Here is an 18,774-nt window from a genome sequence, read left to right on the forward strand (position 1 = left end):
GCTGCAAGTTTGGTCACAGTACATTTGCTTCCTTCCTCCAAGTCATTAATGTATATTGTAAACGACAGTGACCAAAGGCGGGAATTGAACCCAGGTCCCTGGCACTATGAGTTAGCAGTGCTAATCATTGTGCTATTAAGATATATGATCTTCACGTGGTACTCAATCTTGGGGAGGCCCACAAAGACTGTGAAGCTTTGGAAGCTCACTCCAGCAAGTAGCAAAGTGCGCTTTAGACGCTTTTTAATTTTGTTTCTGCCTAGGCAGCCTTTGCCAGTTTTAATGTCAGGCAATAATAATTTTCAGGATACAAAGCAGTTTGGGTCCTCAAGTGGGTCACTCATTCAAATACAAATTGGATAACTTTCCTTCAGGAAGTCTCCCTTTTGGACATGTGGGCAATTCGGGAGACAATGTTAAATGGAGCATGTTTGGGAGAAAAATTATGACTTTGGACTGATAATTTCCAAAGATTTCCACTACTGGGCGGTTCTTTTCATGTTAGTTCCAGGACTGTATTAGACTAACTGATAAGAGATTAATTGCTGTGATTGGTCAACAAGTCTGTCATTGTTTCAGGGTACTATCAGGATGGTGAAGGCAAAGTAGATCGACCTTGATCTTTGTTCTAGCAGTTGTTGTGTTCCCATGAATGCTCTGAATGGTTACTCACTGACAGTCCACTACTCCTGATCACATTGGGACTGCTAGCTTTAGAGATGATGCATCAAGACTGTTCGTGCATTTTGCACACCTATGCTTCCAACTCACTAACTTCTCAAGACCAATAACAACATTCCCCAAACACAGTTGGGGTTATAATGCCCCATTTCTTATACTTGTTTTCTTTAGAATTTTCTTGTTTTCCATACCGCCTATTTTCTCTGTTTCTTAATTCACCCTCTCCTACTGTCATATTTTGCTATTTGTTTCGATGTTTTGTTTGACTCTAAATCTAACTATTTTCTCCTCTGTCTTTCATTCTTTTTCTTTTTATTTCCTCTCATTGACGGGGGCGATATTTCACTAGTGCAAGCATCAGATACATCAGTGTATCACTGCACCATGCTTGGATTAGCGTGCCATCAGTTTGCAGCACCAAAATGCTGAGCAAAGAATTAGTTAATGTCTGCTGTGAAACCTGCCACTGAAACAATTTGCTGCCTGTTGTATTTTTGACTGGCTCGTCTGGAATTCTCTTGCACTGTACCCATCACTTTGAACAATGGGCTAATGTGTGGAATGTGAAGCTAGGTGACTATGAAGTTCCAATGTAGTTTAAGCTTTGGCCCATGAGCTTTCTTTGCCCCATGGTTTGGAATGTCCATACCTGGAACAGAAAGAGGTCCCTCTGGCATATCTGTGGTGTTAACACAGTAAGAAGTCTGACAACACCAGGTTTAAGTCCAACCAATTTATTTGATAGTAAACTCACAAGCTTTCGGGGTTTGCCCTTCATTAGGTGAATGGAGAGTTCTGGCCTCAGAGCATGTAACAGCACAGACAGTTTACAAATTACTGATTAGAATGTGAGTCTTTATAACTAACCTGCTATTCAAGTCTTAAAGAGGCCGACAAAGTCTGTGGTGTTAACAGCTTTCTCTCCTCACCACAGTCCAGTGGATCTGTGGTAAGAAAGAAAAACAAATAATCTTAATAGCTGCCTTTTTGCTGAAAGACCCTCCCATCCAGACCTGGATTTAAATTGTTTATGGTGAATGAGATTATTACGTGGCACTCTACTTGGATGTCTGTAACAGCAAGTTGCCCTGTCTGAGTCTGTATGTTTTACTGAAGGCAGATTTCCTTATTTTAGGTGAAAGAAGACACTATGACATTGCTGCCAGCAGACGTTGTCCAAATGTCAGTTGTCAATTTGGGTGTACCATGATTCCGATGTCATCAGTTGAACAACCACTTGTTGAAGCTTTGTGCATCAAATTAATGGTTCTATTGGGTCTGGTGTGTTTTGATGCTCTGATCAGGAGAATGATAGCAATGCATGTTTTTAAGATGTGTTGCTGATGAGGAGATCCTGATACCTGTAAATGATGGCTTAAACCTGTGTTTGTTACTTGTCAACCAATTAGTGACCATTCTTTTGTGAAGGAAGGGAGAAAGGTGAGCTAGATCTCTATGGCATTAAGCAGGTTCTGAGATAGCAGGTTCATTGGTGACTGGGTAGGCAGGCAGTTCTACAGTATTCCATGCTGCTGTTAATGGAATGACTACCATCGACATCGCAAAATCATGACTGACCAACCAGGCCAGCTCACTAGTTCAACCTGGAGGAGCTGACCAGTTACTGGGAGCTGGGATTCTTTCAACTCGGATCTGGGCAAAGCCATGCAAATCAATGCATTAGCAGGTAGGTTGTACTATCTGATCAAGTAACAAGAAGCTTACCGATGCTTTGTCGTGCAGCTTTAACTGAAGTCCAACAGTACATACGTGTACAATTTAAGATCCCCAAACTTTGGCTGTCCTGACCTGTATCTCAGTTTTTGTAGCTTTGGTTGAGTATCTTCCTTTGGGGGAAGAAGATCGCTCTGTGTTGGGCAGATAGAGATTCTGCAGTTACTAATTTCTCAGTTACTAATTTACAGATTAACTACAATTTAAAACATGATTTTGCAATTGTACTTTGTTACCATGTAGTCATAAGTTGTTGGCATAGTATATCGAAAGCGTGATTCATTGTATAAATTCATAATTTCACAGAATAAACTTAATTGAGATAAAATTAGCCATTGTTTTCACAGTTCATTGACGTACTGACTTCCTAGTTTTTGCTGATAATTGGAAAACAAAATGCTTATGTCTTTCTAATCTTTACTTCATATTTTTTTCTGCATCATGTGACCAGGTAAATGAAAAGCAACAACATGATTTGCAGCTTCTGCATCTGAATCTTGAAAGCTCTCAGGAGTTGATCCAAAAGCAGGAGGAGAAAATTCTTGAAATTAGGTATGCTGGAAGATGTGATCAAACTGTTTAAAAGTGCTCTCCTTAAACAAGCCACTTTCCAATGTTATTTGGTGCCATGTAATTCAGCATATCATCATTGTGCCACGTTTAAAACTAGCACAAAGCAGGAATTGAAATTACATGCCATATCACATGATGCATTTCTTTACTCAATGACGTATAAATGTAACCTGAAACTCCACAAGCAGGAATTATGTAATCAGTGGATTATTAATTATTTATTCTAAGATGTTTAACTATCATATCTCAGTGGAGCAGCCACCTTAGGTGACAAAACCAGATATTAGTCTTATGAAAACACTGTTCCATTGTAAACTGCTGGGAGGTTTGTAAAATTAGACTAGTATGACAAAATATTTCCCTCCCATTCTGGGGAAAGCATGTGGCTTCCTCTCTGCCTGAGAACGAAGCTCATATTGTAGATGTCTTAGATAACAAACCTACGTCCTGCCACTTTGTCACAGTGTTCCGGTGTACAGATGGCAGTACTTCCCCAACGGTCTGTTTGGTGTGTCATTCATATAGTGGTATTGACCAAATTCTGAGAGTTTACCACCTTTTAGCTGTGATACTGTCAATTCTTGTCAACTATCTTTTTTTTATTGGTCATAATGTTCTTTGTTTCTTAGTGCCACATTAGAGCAGAACTGAAATATGAGTTTCAGTTTGTTTCAGATGATCTCCAGTGTTGTAGTCTGGAGGGGAGATCGAAACGACGAGCCAGTTGTTTTGCTAATTCCAGAATACCTAAGATACTTATCCAATTAATCCAAGCCAGGGATATCCCGGATAGAGCAGTACTAGGTTGGGCAATTTGACATTTGCTCGTGAATTAGAGAGTGGAGAAATGCCAGAATTTCTTTGGAGTGGCTTTTCTCTCTGAGCCTATGCAATGATAGAGCTAAACTGCTGGAAAGTTTGTAAAATTAGACCAGTATGACAAACATTTCCGTTCCATTCTGGGGAAAGCATGTGGCTTCCTTTCTGCTTGAGGAAGAAGCTCATATTATGAGTGTCTTAGATGACAAACCTACATCCTGCCACTTTGTCACCGTGTCCTGGTGTACAGATGGCGGTGCTTCCCCAATGGTCTGTTTGATGTGTAATTCATATAGTTTTATTGACCAGATTCTGAGAGGTTACCACCTTTTAGCTGTGATACTGTCATCCCCTGGGTATCCACCCCATCAAGTCCACTCAAGGTCTTGCATAGTTCAGTAAGATCACCTCATTCTTTTAAACTCCAGTGGGTATAGCATTATAATTGACCTACTGGACATCACAATCCGTGTGGACTAGCTACAAGGGAATTGGAAGATTTCCAGTTTGCACCGATGTGTGGCTCCTTGTTCAAAATGTTGAAAGGTGATCTGATCACTGTGTTTAAAATGATACAAGGGGAAGAGTACATGAATTATCCAATCTGATTTGAAAATTCTGAATAAAGGGATATAAACCTTAAAATTGGAGCTACACCATTAGGAGTAAAGTTTGAAAGTATTTTCTCATACAAAATGGTTGCAGAAACCTGAAAGTCTACCTCTAAAAGGCTGTGACTGATGCTGAGTTAGTTGAAATTTTCAAGACTGTGATCAATAGACTTTAGTTGGGTGAGGTTAGAGAAATATGGAGGAAAAGTATAAAATGAGTTGAGATACAGATCAACATAATAGAATGATGGAACAGGCTCATGGGGCTTACTGGCCTACTCTTGCTTCTATTTGCTGTGGTGCAGTACATTTACAACACCCTTCCCTTTTTCATCTGTTCACAGGAGCAGGATTAGGTCCTTTGGTGATTCGAGCCTGCTCCACCATTCAGTATTATCATGGCTGATCTGGTTGTGGTCTCAGCTGCACCTTCCCATCAGCCCCCGCCCCCATAATCCTTGGCTCCCTTGTATATACAAACTGTATCTAACTCAGTCTTGAATGAATTTAAAGAGTCTGCTTCCACTGCTTTTTAGGGAAGAGAATTCCACAGACTAAGGACCCTCAGAGAAAAAATATTCTCATCTCTCATTGTTAAACTATATCCCCTAGATTTAGTCTCTCCCATTAAAGGAAGCATCTCTTGGGTATCCACCCCTTCAAATCCACTCAAGATCTTGCATATTTCAGTAAGATCACCTTGTTCTTCTAAATTCCAGTGGGGATAGACTCAAATTGCTCAACCTTCCTTTGTAGAATAATGCCAAGAGCAATTTTGTCCACAATTGCAATCCACACTTGTACTTTCTAGCAGTGATCTCTGGACAGCAACTGGGAATGGGGGCCTGATTTGATATTCTTTTTGTTCAGTGGACGATCCTTAATTTCAATCCTTAAACATGTATTGAAATTAAGGCATAACTAGTTTTTGTAATTTAAAGAATCTACATAACGAGCAGCAAGGTGTCACAGTGGTTAGCACTGCTGCTTCACAGCCCCAGGACCCTGGGGTTGGGTCACTGTCTGTGTGGAGTTTGCACATTCTCCCTGTTTCTGCTTGGGTTTCCTCTGGGTGCTCTGGTTTCCTCCCACACTCCAGAGATGTGCGGGCTAGGTTGACTGGCAATGCTACATTGCCCTTTAGTGTCCTGGGGTGCAAAAGTCAGAGGGGTTAATGGTTAAATATGTGGGGTTACAGGGATAGGGCCTGGGTGGAATTGTTGTCAGTGCAGATTTGATGGGCCAAATGGCTTCCTTCTGCATTGTAGGGTTTCTATGGTTCTAAAATGTCTTTCAAAAGTGTTTGATTCTGGTTTACTGATTTATGATATATATTTGGAACATCCTTTCATATAAGCGAGAAAACTAGTTTAATGTTAACATGTGGTAGGCACTGAATATTGGAGCAAATTGTAAACTTGATCAAGACATTGCCAAATCTGTGCTTATGTCCTGCTTTGAGAATTCCAATTAGCATGTCCTAGTGGGCAATGTTCCTGAAGCAAATACGAAGCTGATAAACTTGTCCCCTGAATTGACAGCATAATCACAAATACAAATGTTCTCATTCATCTTTCAGCACCAATTGACTTTTAATTTTTTACTGAGCCCTTTGAAGAGTTGTGCAAGATTAATATTTGAAAAATTCAATAAAAGGGCTATGAAAAGTTAATCATAAGGCCTTGCCTTTGATTCTGTTAAAGTACTGTTTTTTCTTATCCAAGTTCAAGTAGGCTTCTCTCTGAGTCCAACTCTATGACACAGACCAGGGATGGACAGAATGAGATAGAAGAACACAAAAATGATGTGCTTGCTAGAAAATGGAAAAAGGAGAGCAGCAAAACTTGTTTGACTAATAGACACAAAGAAGACACAATCAAGCCAATGCAGAACTTCAGTGATGAAGTAATTTCAAATAATACCAAAGAGCAGGGCTATCTAATGGCCACAGAAGTGGGCAGCACGCTCAGAAATTATACCTCGTCTGAATGTGTAAATGCTCAAAGCTTCTTTCCCACTGACTTTGATCAGACTTCGAGTGGAAATCTGGCATTCAAAAGCTATACCCTACAGACCAACATTAATGATTCTAATAAAAAACCTGCAAAATATGCTATAACAAAGCCAAACTCCAAATATACAACTGTAAGCAATTGCATCTCACCTCAGGCAAGAGATGATAATTTACAGCAAGTGTCAAGGAAGCAGAGGTGGAAATTTGAAGGATCCTCCGATATCAATACCGCAGAGTCCATGGAACCGTATAATAATATAACTTATTCAAACATGGATCATCACAGTCCTACCAACACCAGTTCTTGCAAAGGCAACTTAACCACCCTTTCAGTGGACAGTCATTACAGTCTTTGTTCAAAAACAAGTGCAACTTCGATCATTTCATCCAGAGAAACCGCAAAGGCTTCAGAGACTAATAAAGTAGAGGACAAATACAGTAGTGAAGTAAGTGATTGTCGAATTAGTGAAGAAAAGATCCGACCGCATACAAAGAGTGAAACCGAACAGGAGGCGCCAAACTCTGAACAAGATTGGATGAAGATTTATCAGCCAGCTGTGGATGTAAAGGACTTGTGGTGGCTGTACCTAAATGATGGCTCAGGATCCTCACGTGGGTTGGACAGTCCTACCAGTGTAGGAAAAAAGAGGTGCAGGAATGTCAGGTTTTTTTTAAATATTAAGAATCAAAAGGGCAGCTTTCAGTCGCAGAGAAATGTGGGATGAATTTAGTTTTAAATCTTGGGGAAAACCCCCAGTAGGATTCTGAAGTGCAGTAGGGACAGGAATTTTGAGATCAAAAGTTTTAGATGTATTTGGGTTCTGTTCAATAGTGAACAGGTAATAAGGAAGTTTCTGGATTTGCACTGCTTCATTCCCTGTATTTATTTGGGTGGGAAACTCTTATGTTGTGGAAATTTTTGACTGTTCATTTTTTTTAAATATCAAGCTAACCTCTCTCATAGCACTTTTTTTAGGAAGTTGTGAACCTGAGCTGCACTGTAGAGCCTAAAGCACATGTCTTTTGCTGCCAAGTATATTTGGGAAGCATTGGGTGAGGAAAATGTTGTGTTTGTAAGTCATTCGCTCTGTGTATGGTGGTGCCTAAGCTCATAGAAACATTGAAGCAGGAGTAGGCCACTCGGGCCTTCGAGTCTGCTGTGTCATTCATTTTGATCGTGGCTGATCATCAAATTCAATATCCTGATTTCCATCCTTGCCCACATGCCCCATTATCTATTAAGTCCCAAGAGTTATACCTAATCTCTTTTTCAATTCGGACAGCATTTTGGCCTCAACTACTTTAGTTGGTAGTGAATTCCACATTTTCACCACTCTCTGAGATGAGGAGAAATTTCTTCACCAGTTCTAAAAGGTTTACCCCTTTATCCTCAAACTATGACCCCTAGTTTGGACATTGGGAATGTTCTTTCTGAATCTGTCCTATCTAATCATGTTGGAATTTTATAAGTTTCTATAAATTTACACAACAAGGAGTGTGAGGTATTCGAGTAGCAGGTTACTGAGTGGAGTTGTACTCGATAATTTGTCAACACTTATTCACAGATAATAAGAGAAAATTGAGGACAGAAAACAGAAGCTAGTGTGTTTTTTTTCGCAGTTAGCTAGGAGACTTGACCAAGTACAACTTTGCTGTTACAAACTTTTCTAGCTAGTTCTCATGCTGCCTTATTTTTCTTTTCATGATTTCTGAGTTGGTGTATGGGAAATCAAACTCAGCAATGGCTTTGAAACACTAACTTCATTTTCATATCATTCTTCCTATCCCATCAACAGTGAGGAAAGGCTGGAATTGAACACCTTTAGCCTGGAGTCACCAATACGATCCATGAATTCCTCACCAGTCAGAGAGAGGTCGAGGGCAAAGAACAACCTTCATGGTGACCTTTCCATCAATGGCTCTGTTTCACCAGTGAGGCTGAGCACTAATGAGGACAGTGAAAGAGTGTCTGCTAACAGTGTAAGTTAAAGATGTCTCACAAGAGGAGGAAATACTTATAATCAGAACCCGATTTTTGCCCACACTGATATCCTTTACTGTGCTAGTAAATTATTATTAAAAGTTGGTTACAGCAAATCCAGTGGCAATCTGAAAAAGTCTACATGGGAATTTGTAAAACAATGCTTCCTGAATTATTCATTATTTTACAACAATGAATTCAACCAACAAGGATCAGTTAATGTGCAAAAAAATTTGCTAATTGAACTGGAAAATGCTGGAAATGTTCATGTATGTCAGGCAGAAGCTCTGGCCAGAACAAATGGAATGTTACAAGTGTAGACACTTTGCCAGAATATATAGGCAGTGAATATCCACTTTGTGCATTTGAAAAGGCCTTGCACTCTATTAAGTTTGACCTACATTTATACATACTAATAGAGTAACTGCTGAAAACTGGCTTCTGCAGGCACTTTTCAAACTTTGGTAAATGGGGGGGAGGGGAGGGGGGGCCCCAACTAATTATTTTTGTTTAATCAAAACTTTAAGTGATTAATTATAGTGGCTGAGATTATCTTGGAGTCCTTGAATTTCAGAAACCTGCTCTACCTGCCAAGCTAGCAAGCTGTTTATCCTCGCATGTTGTGCATTCTTATTTTGTTGGAGCAAACAGTGTCAAATAGAATCATAGAGATATACAGCACGGAAATAGGCCCTTCGGCCCATCTTGTTGTGCTGCAGGCTCCCTAAGCTGAACTAGTCCCGTTTGCTTGCATTTGGCCCATATCCCGCTAAACCTTTTCTATGCATGTACCTGTCCAAATGTCTTTTAAATGCTGCAATTCTACCACCTCTGCCACCTCCTCTGGCAGCTCATTCCATCTACGCACCACCCTCTGTGAAAAAGCTGCCCCTCAGGTCCCTTTTAAATTTTTCCCCTCTTAACTCAAACCTATGCCTTCTAGTTTTAGACTCCCCTACCCTGGGGGAAAGACCTTGGCTATTCACCTTATCTATGCCCATCATGATCTTTTAAACTTCTAAAAGGTCACCTCATCCACCTACGCTGTAGGGAAAAAGCTCCTTGCCTATTCAGCCTCACATTATTGAAATCTTTCAATCCCGATAACATCCTTAAATCTTATTTGCACCCTTTCCAGTTTAATAACATCCTTCCTATAGCAGGGTAACCAGAATTGTACACTGTACTCCAAATATGGCCTTACCAATGTCTTGTACAGCTGTAACACAACCTCCCAATTTCTGTGCTTGGTGCTCTAACTGATGAAGGCAAGTATGCCAAACGCTGCCTTTATTATCCTGTCTACCTGTGATGCCATTTCAAAGAACCGTGTATGTGAACCCCAGGTCACTCTGTTCGACAGCACTCCCGGGGCCCTACCATTAACTGTGTAAGTCCTTCCCTGATTTGTCTTACCAAAATTCAACACCTCGTATTTATCTGAATTAAACTTCATCTGTCGTTCCTCTGCCCTCTAGCCTTGGGTAACCTTCACTGTCCACCTCACCACCAATTTTGATGTCATCCGTAAATTGACTGACTACACCTCCTATATTTTCATCCAAATCATTTATATAACTGATAAACAGCAGTGGATCCAGCACCGATCCCTGCGTCACTCTGCTGGTCACTGGCCTCCAGTCTGAAAAACAACCCTCTACCTCTACCCTCTGTCTCCTACCAGCAAGCCAATTTTGTATCCAATTGGCTGGTTCTCCCTGGGTCCATGTGATCCAACCTTACTGGCCAGTCTACAATGCAGTACCTTGTCGAAGGCTTTGCTAAATCCATGTAGACAATGTCTACTGCACCGTCTTCATCTATTTTCTTGATCATCCCTTCAAAAAAAACTATCAAAATTGTAATACACGATTCTCCACACACAAAGCTGTGCTGACTATCCCTGATCAGTTCTTGCCTTTCCAAATGCATGTAGATCCTGTCACTCAGAAACCTCCCCAAAAACTTGCTCACCAAGTCTGTAGTCCCCTGGGTTTTCCCTGCCACCTTTCTTAAATAACAGCACAACATCTGCCTCCTTCCAGTTTTCTGTTGATGATGCAAAAAAATCTCCACTCTGGGCCCCACAAGTTCTTCCCTAGCTGCCCACAATATCCTGGGATACACTTGATAGGTCCTGGGGATTTTTCTATCTTTATTTGTTTTAATACCTCCAGCACCACCACCTCTTTTGTAATTTGGATATTTTTCAAGACATCATTATTTTCTTCCCTGAGTTCCCTAGCTTCTATGTATTTCTCGACAGTAAATACTGACAAGAAATATTTGATTAGGATCTCGCCCATCTCCAGTGGCTCCACACACACACACACACACACACACACACACACACACCATTGTTAATTTTGAAGGGATCCTGTTCTCTCCTCGTTAATCTTTTACCCTTAAGATACTCATGGAATTTTTTTGGCGTCTCCTTTACCTTCTCTGCCAAAGCCATCTCATGTCCCCTTTTTGTCCTCCTGATTTTGCTTTTAAGTGTATTCCTACACTCCCTATCCTCCTCAAGGGACTCAACTGACCCCAGTTGCATATACCTCTGATATATGCTTCCTTTTTATTAACCAGAGCCTCAGTATCTCTAGTTATTGTGTGTACCCTACTCCTAGCAGCCTTGTCCTTCATAGTAATAGGAGCATGCTGGCCCTGAACTCTCTCTATCTTGCTTTGAAAGCCTCTCACTCATCAGACATTCCTTTACCTGTAAACAGCCTCCTCCCAATTAACCTTTGAAAGTTCCCGTCCAATACCATCAAAATTATCTTTGCCCCAATTTGGAACCTTAACTTTAGACCAGACCTATTCTTTTCCATAACTATTTTAAAATTAATAGAATTATGGTCCCAAAGTGCCCCCCACCCCCCGCCCCAATAACACTTCAGTCACGTGCCCTGTCTTATTTCCCAAGGCGAAGTTGAGTTTTGCCCCTTCTGTAGTAGAGCTATCTACATATTGATTGAGAAATTTTTCCTGAACACGCTTAAATTCCTCCCCATCCAAGCTCTAAACAGTTCCAGCCTATGTTTGGAAAGTTGAAATCCCCACAATTACAGCCCTATTATTCTTGCAGCTGCCTGCATTCTTTCTACATATTTGCTCTTCAATTTCCTGCTGACTATTGGGGGGGCCTACAGTACAATCCCATCAGAGTGATCATCCCCTTCTTATTTCTCAGTTTCACCCATATAGGTAGCAGAGTGGTTAGTACCGTTGCCTCTCAGCACCAGGGACCCAGGTTCGATTCCTGGCTTGGGTCGCTGTCTGTGCAAAGTCTACTCATTCTCCCCGTACCTGCATGGGTTTCCTCTGGGTGCTCCGGTTTCCTCCCACAGTCTGAAAGACGTGCTGGTTAGGTGCGTTGGCCATGCTTAATTCTCCCTCAGTGTACCCAAACAGGTGCTGGAGTGTAGCGACTAGGGGGTTTTCACAGTGATGTCATTGCAGTGTAAGCCTACTTGTGACACTAAAATAAACTTAAAACCTTAAACTTAATATAGCCTCACTAGACAATCTCTCAGGAATATCCTGTCTAAGTACTGCCATGATGTTTTCCCTAATCAAAAATGCAACTCCCCCATCTCATTTGCCTCCTCTTCTATCCTTCCTGTGGCATCTGTACCCCAATGAGCTGCCAATCCTTTCCCTCCCTCAGCCATGTTTCTGTAATAGCCATGATAACCCAGTCCCATGTACTCCCATGCCCTGAGTTCATCTGGCTTACCTGTCAGGCCTCTTGCATTAAAATAAATGCAGTTTAATTCATCAGTCTTCCCTTGCTCCCTGCCATGCTCATGCCTGCCTTGTTTATTTAACTTGCTCTCTTCAAATTCTGTATTAGCCTCAATGTTCTCTTTAGTGTTACTACTATAGGATCCCATCTCCCTGCCAGACCTATTGAAATTCTCCCAAGAAGCTTTGGCAAATCTTCCCACCTGTATATTTGTCCCCCTCCAATTCAGGTTCAACTAATCTCTCTTGTACAGGTTAGAAGAGTTCCCAGTGCTGCAAAAATCTGAATCCTGGCCCCCTGCACCAGCTCCTCAGCCAGGCATTCATCTGCCCTATTTTAACTCTCACTAGTACCTGGAGTAATCCAGAGATTATTGCCCTTCAGGTGTGCTTTTAAATCTCCCGCCTAACTCCTCATATTCACTCTGCAGGACCTCATCCCTTTTTCTACCTATGTCGTTGGTACTAACATGTACCATGACCTCTAACTCATCACCTTGCCCATTTGGGATGCTTTTAGTGACATCCCTGACCCTGGCACCAGAGAGGTAACACACCATCCTGGAGTCACGTCTTTGTGCACAGGAACGGCTGTCCCCTCCCCCTGTGCAGTCAAGTGCATTGTGGTGCCAGAAATTTGGCTCTGACTGCACTGCTCCGAAGTACCAACACCGTCATAGGCTTATAGAATCCTACAGTGCAGAAGGAAGCCACTTGGCCCATCGAGTCTGCACCTAGGCCCTATTCCTGTAACGCCACATATTTACTCCGCTAATCCCCCGACACTAAGAGGCCACTTAACATGACCAATCCACCTAACTCGCGCATCTTTGGACTGTGGGAGGAAACCGGAGCATTCGGAGGAAACCCACACAGACCCGGGGAGAGTGTGCAAACTCCATACAGACAGTGACCCAAGTCTGGAATTGAACTCGGGTCCCTGGCACTGTGAGACAGCAGTGCTAACCACTATGCCACCATTCTGCCCAACCGCCCATGCCGCTTACAAAGTGGAATACTGGTTAGTGAGCGATTATTGCAAATTAATTTGCATTTGTTATGTCCAATATCATTTGCAAGCAAGTGCTACTGGATGACGTGCCTTTGTGTTACTGCAAATTAATGAGGCTTGTCAAATTCTGTACAGACTTATCGAGATAGCTGTTCACCAACGACTAAACTGCAACGTCTGCTGGCTGAATCCCGACAGATGGTTGCGAGTCTGGAGCGTAGCACTCAACTTCCTCTTGGTTTATCATCCTGTGCTAGCAGCAATAACAATGCACGGGTAAGTGGAGTTGCTTTTCGAAGGTAAGAAACAGAGGTAAGTGGAGAGACTGACCTCAGAAGCTTACTGCTTGAGCAAAAGTGGGACAATGGCGCAACGGATAATGTGTCTGCCTACGGATCATAAGATTCAGGTTCAATTCCTGACTGACTGAGTGTCATTTCTGTGAGAAAAGCTGATGAGTTCTTCATAAATATGTGTTTTGAAGAACCAACAAGGGATCAGGCCATTTTGGACTGAGTGTTGTGCAGTGAGAAAGGATTAGTTGGCAGTCTAGTTGTGAGCAAGTCTTTGGGGACAACTAATGACAATATGGTAGAATTCCTTGTCAAGGTGGATAATGATGCAATTGATTCTGGGACCAGGGTCCTGAATCTCAATAAAGGTAACTATGAAATTATGAGGCATGAATTGGCCATGACAGACTGGGAAACATTACTTAAAAGAAAGACGGGCAATGATAGGCATTTACAGAACAAAAAGGTGAACTCCAGAAGTTGTTTATTCCTGTTTGGAACAAGAGCGGTAAGGGAATTGTTGCCAAACCATGGCTTACAAGGGAAATTAGGGATAATATCAGATTCAAGGATGATGCCTACAAATTGGCAAGAAAATACAATATGCCTGAGGATTGGGAGCAGTTTAAAATTCAGCAAAGGAGGACCAAGGGATTGATTAAGCAGAGAAAAATGGAGTCAAAAAGTAAGCTAGCAGGGATCATAAAAACTGACTAAAAGTTTTTATAGATATTTAAAGAGAAAAAGATTGACAAAAGCGAATGTACGCCCCTTACAGTCAGAAACAGGAGAAACCATAACGGGGAATGAAGAAATGGCTGAGGAATTAAGTTTGTACTTTGCTTCAGTCTTCACAAAGGAAAACATAAACACTGTGCCAGAAATGCTGAGAGAAACATGTTTTAGTGAGGAGATGAAAGAAATCAGCATTAGTAGAGAAATGGTTTTGGGGAAATTAATTGGATTGAAAGTGGATAAATCTCCAGGTCTTGATAATCTTCATCCCAGAGTATTTAAGGACGTAGCCCTGGAAATAATAGATCCATTGGTGGTTATTTTCCAAAATTATTTTGACTCTGGAATAGTTCCTACAGACTGACTGGAGGGTAGCTAATGTAAGCCCACTATTCAAAAAGGGAGATAGAGAGAAAATAGGGAACTATAAATATAGACCAATGAGCCTAACATTGATTATTAAGGATTTCATGACTCAGCATTTGGAAGGCAGTGGTATAATCAGACAAAGTCAGTATAGATTTACAAAAGGAAATCATGATTGACGAATCTATTGAAACTTTTGAGGATGTAACTAGCAGACTTGACCGAGGAGAACCAGTGGATGTGGTTTATTTAGACTTTCAGGAGGCTTTTGACAAGGTCTCACAAGACTACAATGTTAAGTTAAAGCACATGGGATTGCTAGTAATGCCTTGAGATGGATAGAAAGCTGGTTGGCAAATAGAAAATGAAGAGTTGGCATAAAATGAATCTTTTTCTGATTGGCAGTCAGTGACTAGTGGGGTTCCGCAGGGATCTGTGCTGGGACCCCAATTGTTCACGTTATATATTAATGATTTGGAGAAGGGAATTGAATGTATTATCTCCAAATTTGCATTTAATACAAATTGGATGGGAGGGTGAGCTGTCAGGAGGATGCAGAGCTGCTTCAGCGTGATTTGGACAGCTGAGTATGTGGGCATAATGTGGAGATGCCAGCATTGGACTGGGGTAAACATAGTAAGAAGTCGCCCAACACCAGGTTAAAGTCCAAAAGGTTTATTTGGTAGCAAACGCCACTAGCTTTCGGAGCACTGCTCCTTTGTCAGGTGAGTGGGAAATCATAGTTTGAGTTCTCCCCACTCACCTGATGAAGGAGCAGCACTCCAAAAGCTAGTGGCGTTTGCTACCAACTAAACCTGTTGGACTTTAACCTGGTGTTGTGAGACTTCTTACTATGTGGGCATATGCATGGCAGATGCAGTATAATGTGGATAAATTGAGATTATCCACTTTGGTAGCAATAGGAAGACATTATTACTTGAATGGATGTAAATTGAGAGAGGTGGATACTCAACAAGACCTTGGATACCTTATGCATCAGTCACTGGAAGTAAGCACACAGGTACAGCAGCCAGTAAACAAGGCAAATAATTTGTTGGCCTTCATTTGTGAGAAATTTTGAATATATAAATAGGAATGTTTTGCTACAATTGTATAGGGCCTTGGTGAGGCTATACCTGGAGTATTGTGCGCAGTTTTGGTGTCTTTTTCTGAGGAAGGATGTATCCTTGCTATAGAGGAAGTGCAGCAAAGGTTTACCAGACTGATTCCTGGGATGGCAGGCCTAACTGACTAAATCAGTTAGGATCATATTTGCTGGAGTTTAGAGGAGTGAGAAGGATCTCATAGAAACTTATAGAATTCTAACAGGGTTAGACAGGGTAGAGTCAGAATGAATGTGGCCAATGATGGGGAGTCCAGAACCAGGGATCATAGTTTGAGGATAAGAGATAAACCTTTTAGAACTGAGGTGAGGAGAAATTTTTTCACCTAGTGGGTGGTGAATGTATGGAATTCACTACCACAAATGTAGTTGAGGCCAAAACATTGTCTGATTTCAAGAAGAAATTAGATATAGCTCTTGGGGCTAAAGGGATATTGGAGTGTGTGTGTATGTGCATGGGTAGGTGGGCGCATGTGTGGGCAGGCAGGCAAGCGCTCATGTGGGTAGGTGGGTGGATATGTGGGCATGCAGGCAGGTGGGTGCATGCTTGCCCCACCACGCTTGGAAGGATCTCCACCCCATCACTGCTGCAATAATGAATGCCTCAAACCTGCATGTTTTCTGCAGCCTTTCGGAAAGATTTGTAGAGGCCTCTTGCACAAGATAAGAAAGGAAATTTGATGGAAAGTCAAATGCTAAACTTTAAATCACTTGCACCCTTTTTAAATTCATTTTAAAAGATGAGTAAAGCAGCATTGCTTATGAGAACACTGACTAAATGATTTAGTCGTGACAATTCAACTCTCGTCAATCCTGATCCGAAGAGAACTTCTGCACCACTTAAGACTTGCACCAACTTTCAGGAGGGCTTGCTGATCACAGCACAGATACAGTTACCACCACTCCATTCAGTTACCTCATAATTCCCAAGAATTGTCCAATGCAGCGAGGTTGCCAGTCCAGACAATTTCACAGAAAGCCAGATGCCCCTTCTTTCCTTCTTCCCTGATCTAGGATGAGGTTTTGACCCTATCATTGACTGACATTCACAGTTGGAATTTTCCCAAGAATCAAATTTGCTCAACATGTGGTAGAAGAAGGACTCCTTGCACAACTAGGTTGAACAATCCTGAGCCTTTGACAAAGGAAAATACAATGACCCAGGGAATTTATTTTGCAGGGGAAATTGTAGACATGAATCGTGATGGGGTCGATACCTATACTGCTCAAATGTAAACAATTCACTAAACAACTTCAAGTTTTACTTAAACATTTATGAAAAGAGAGATATATAGGTCGTATGTTCCAGCATCTAGCTAATCAAATGAATCAGCATGTTCTTTCATTGTTTATAACAGGCAGAGTACAGACTGCACACAATCAGCCCAAGCTTGCAAAGCCCTAAAGAAAACATCTACCAGTAGATGCAGTTCCCTGGTTGGGCAGCACTTGCTGAACAATCCTAAATGTGCTAACAACTAAACTAACAACTAATTGTTACCATTAGATGTGACTGTCTGATTGGGCAGCACTTGCTGAACAATCCTGAGTGTGCTAATAACTAAACTTAATTAATTTGAGATAATTAGTCACGCTCATAACATGGCTCATTTACGCTTACCAGAAGTGACATACATTCATACACAGGGACCCGTTCTCTGAGAACAAAAGGAATATGTTTGAGCCTTGTGCTTTTTTAAGGAGCTTGGGGAGTCTTCAGTTCCCTGTTGATTTCTCCATGGCAGCAAGTTGACTTCGATCAGCACCTTTTCATCTGCAGTATAAATTGTTTTGATCATTGAAGTTTGGCATTCTTGCATTTGCCCTGATATGTATGAAATGAAAAGTTCTCTCTTTTCAGCAATATTCAAGTTCTCGACCATTAGTGACTATTATTTATACAACATAATTGAAGGAAGGAAACGGGAACCTAAAGCCAAATTGGCCTAGTTTTCTTTCTGTAACCTCTTGTCACTTCCTAAACAAAATCTGTTAGGTAAATCTTTGTAAGGTGCTTTCAGTGTGACTTCTTTTAACCTACTTTAGGAAGATTGCATTTGATAAATGAAAATGATTTTAACTTTTTGATCCTTTGTCGATTTTCATTCAGTTTGCAGAGTTGATTTCTTTTACCCTTGTGATTTTAGAATAACGTGGTTTGTGTGATTTAACATTTCTAAAGTTTTAGATCGATGAGGATTTATAGGAGTAGTAAACTGTTTAATAAAAGTTGAATAGAAAACAGTTCATTGTGCTAATTAATAGAACCTGAAATCAGTAATTTTACGTACAAATCAATGAATTTAAACAGTACTACCCCCACCTTAGCCCTATTGTTCTTTGATGCGAGCTCTGAGGAGAAAATGTTGTAAATTGATAGCAAGATCAATGTGATATCCATTTCCCATCAATCACAGGAAGAAAAGGATTGAAGTTGTACTATGAAGAATAGTGAGTAACTTTAGGGGGCTGTTCACTGTTCAAATTCCACTGGAGCCTCAGTTTTTGTGGTTTGTAACTATTAGAAATAGCTTGAAGAAAAATTCTTTGTGCTCAGAAAATAGATGACACTCTAAAGATGACACTTCTTTATTCCTAGTTGCCTTGACAACTTAATGGCTTGCTAGATAACTCCAGAAAACAAACATCGAGTCTTGAACATATTATTGAGCTGGAATTACATGATAGTCAGGTGGGCTGGCAGATTCCTTTCCCTGAAGAATGGTCGAGAGCCAGTTGGATTTTATGATAAACAGACAGCTCCTATTGTCCTTTATGGTGCTTGCTTACAAATGGCCCAATTGAATTTTTAATTGCAACTCACTGCGTGACAACTATTTATCAACTGGAAGCATTATTTCCTCTCAAAGTGAGGGGCGGATTTCTTTTGTGTTGTGGATACTAATTTGTTGTCTCAACTTGTGTGCCTTTCCGAAAGGAAGGCCCAATACTCCATCTTTATGTACTTTGAATGTGCAAAGATGTTGGCACGTGGCAGGATTCCAGATCAAGATTAGCTTGTTTCAGTCTCTTGTAGCCAGGTACTTGCCATTGATGAGATTGTCAAGGAGAGGATGTGCCC

General features: G+C 41.1%; 1 protein-coding gene across 2 annotated transcripts in view; it reads left to right on the forward strand.

Annotated features, from left to right (window-relative positions):
• Positions 1–18,774, forward strand: part of ccdc62 (coiled-coil domain containing 62) — a 53,715-nt gene that overhangs the window by 28,344 nt on the left and 6,597 nt on the right. Inside the window, exons 11-14 of one of the 2 annotated variants that reach the window (XM_080208350.1) lie at positions 2,867–2,967; positions 6,143–7,081; positions 8,229–8,412; positions 13,311–13,451. In XM_080208350.1, coding sequence (XP_080064476.1) covers positions 2,867–2,967; positions 6,143–7,081; positions 8,229–8,412; positions 13,311–13,451 — 1,365 coding nt within the window. The remainder of the gene's footprint in view (positions 1–2,866; positions 2,968–6,142; positions 7,082–8,228; positions 8,413–13,310; positions 13,452–18,774) is intronic. The other variant, XM_080208351.1, reaches the window with a different exon arrangement.

This window comes from Carcharhinus amblyrhynchos, chromosome 20, assembly GCF_965287045.1.
Source record: "Carcharhinus amblyrhynchos chromosome 20, sCarAmb.v2.hapA, whole genome shotgun sequence".
NCBI classification, from domain to species: Eukaryota; Metazoa; Chordata; class Chondrichthyes; order Carcharhiniformes; family Carcharhinidae; genus Carcharhinus; species Carcharhinus amblyrhynchos.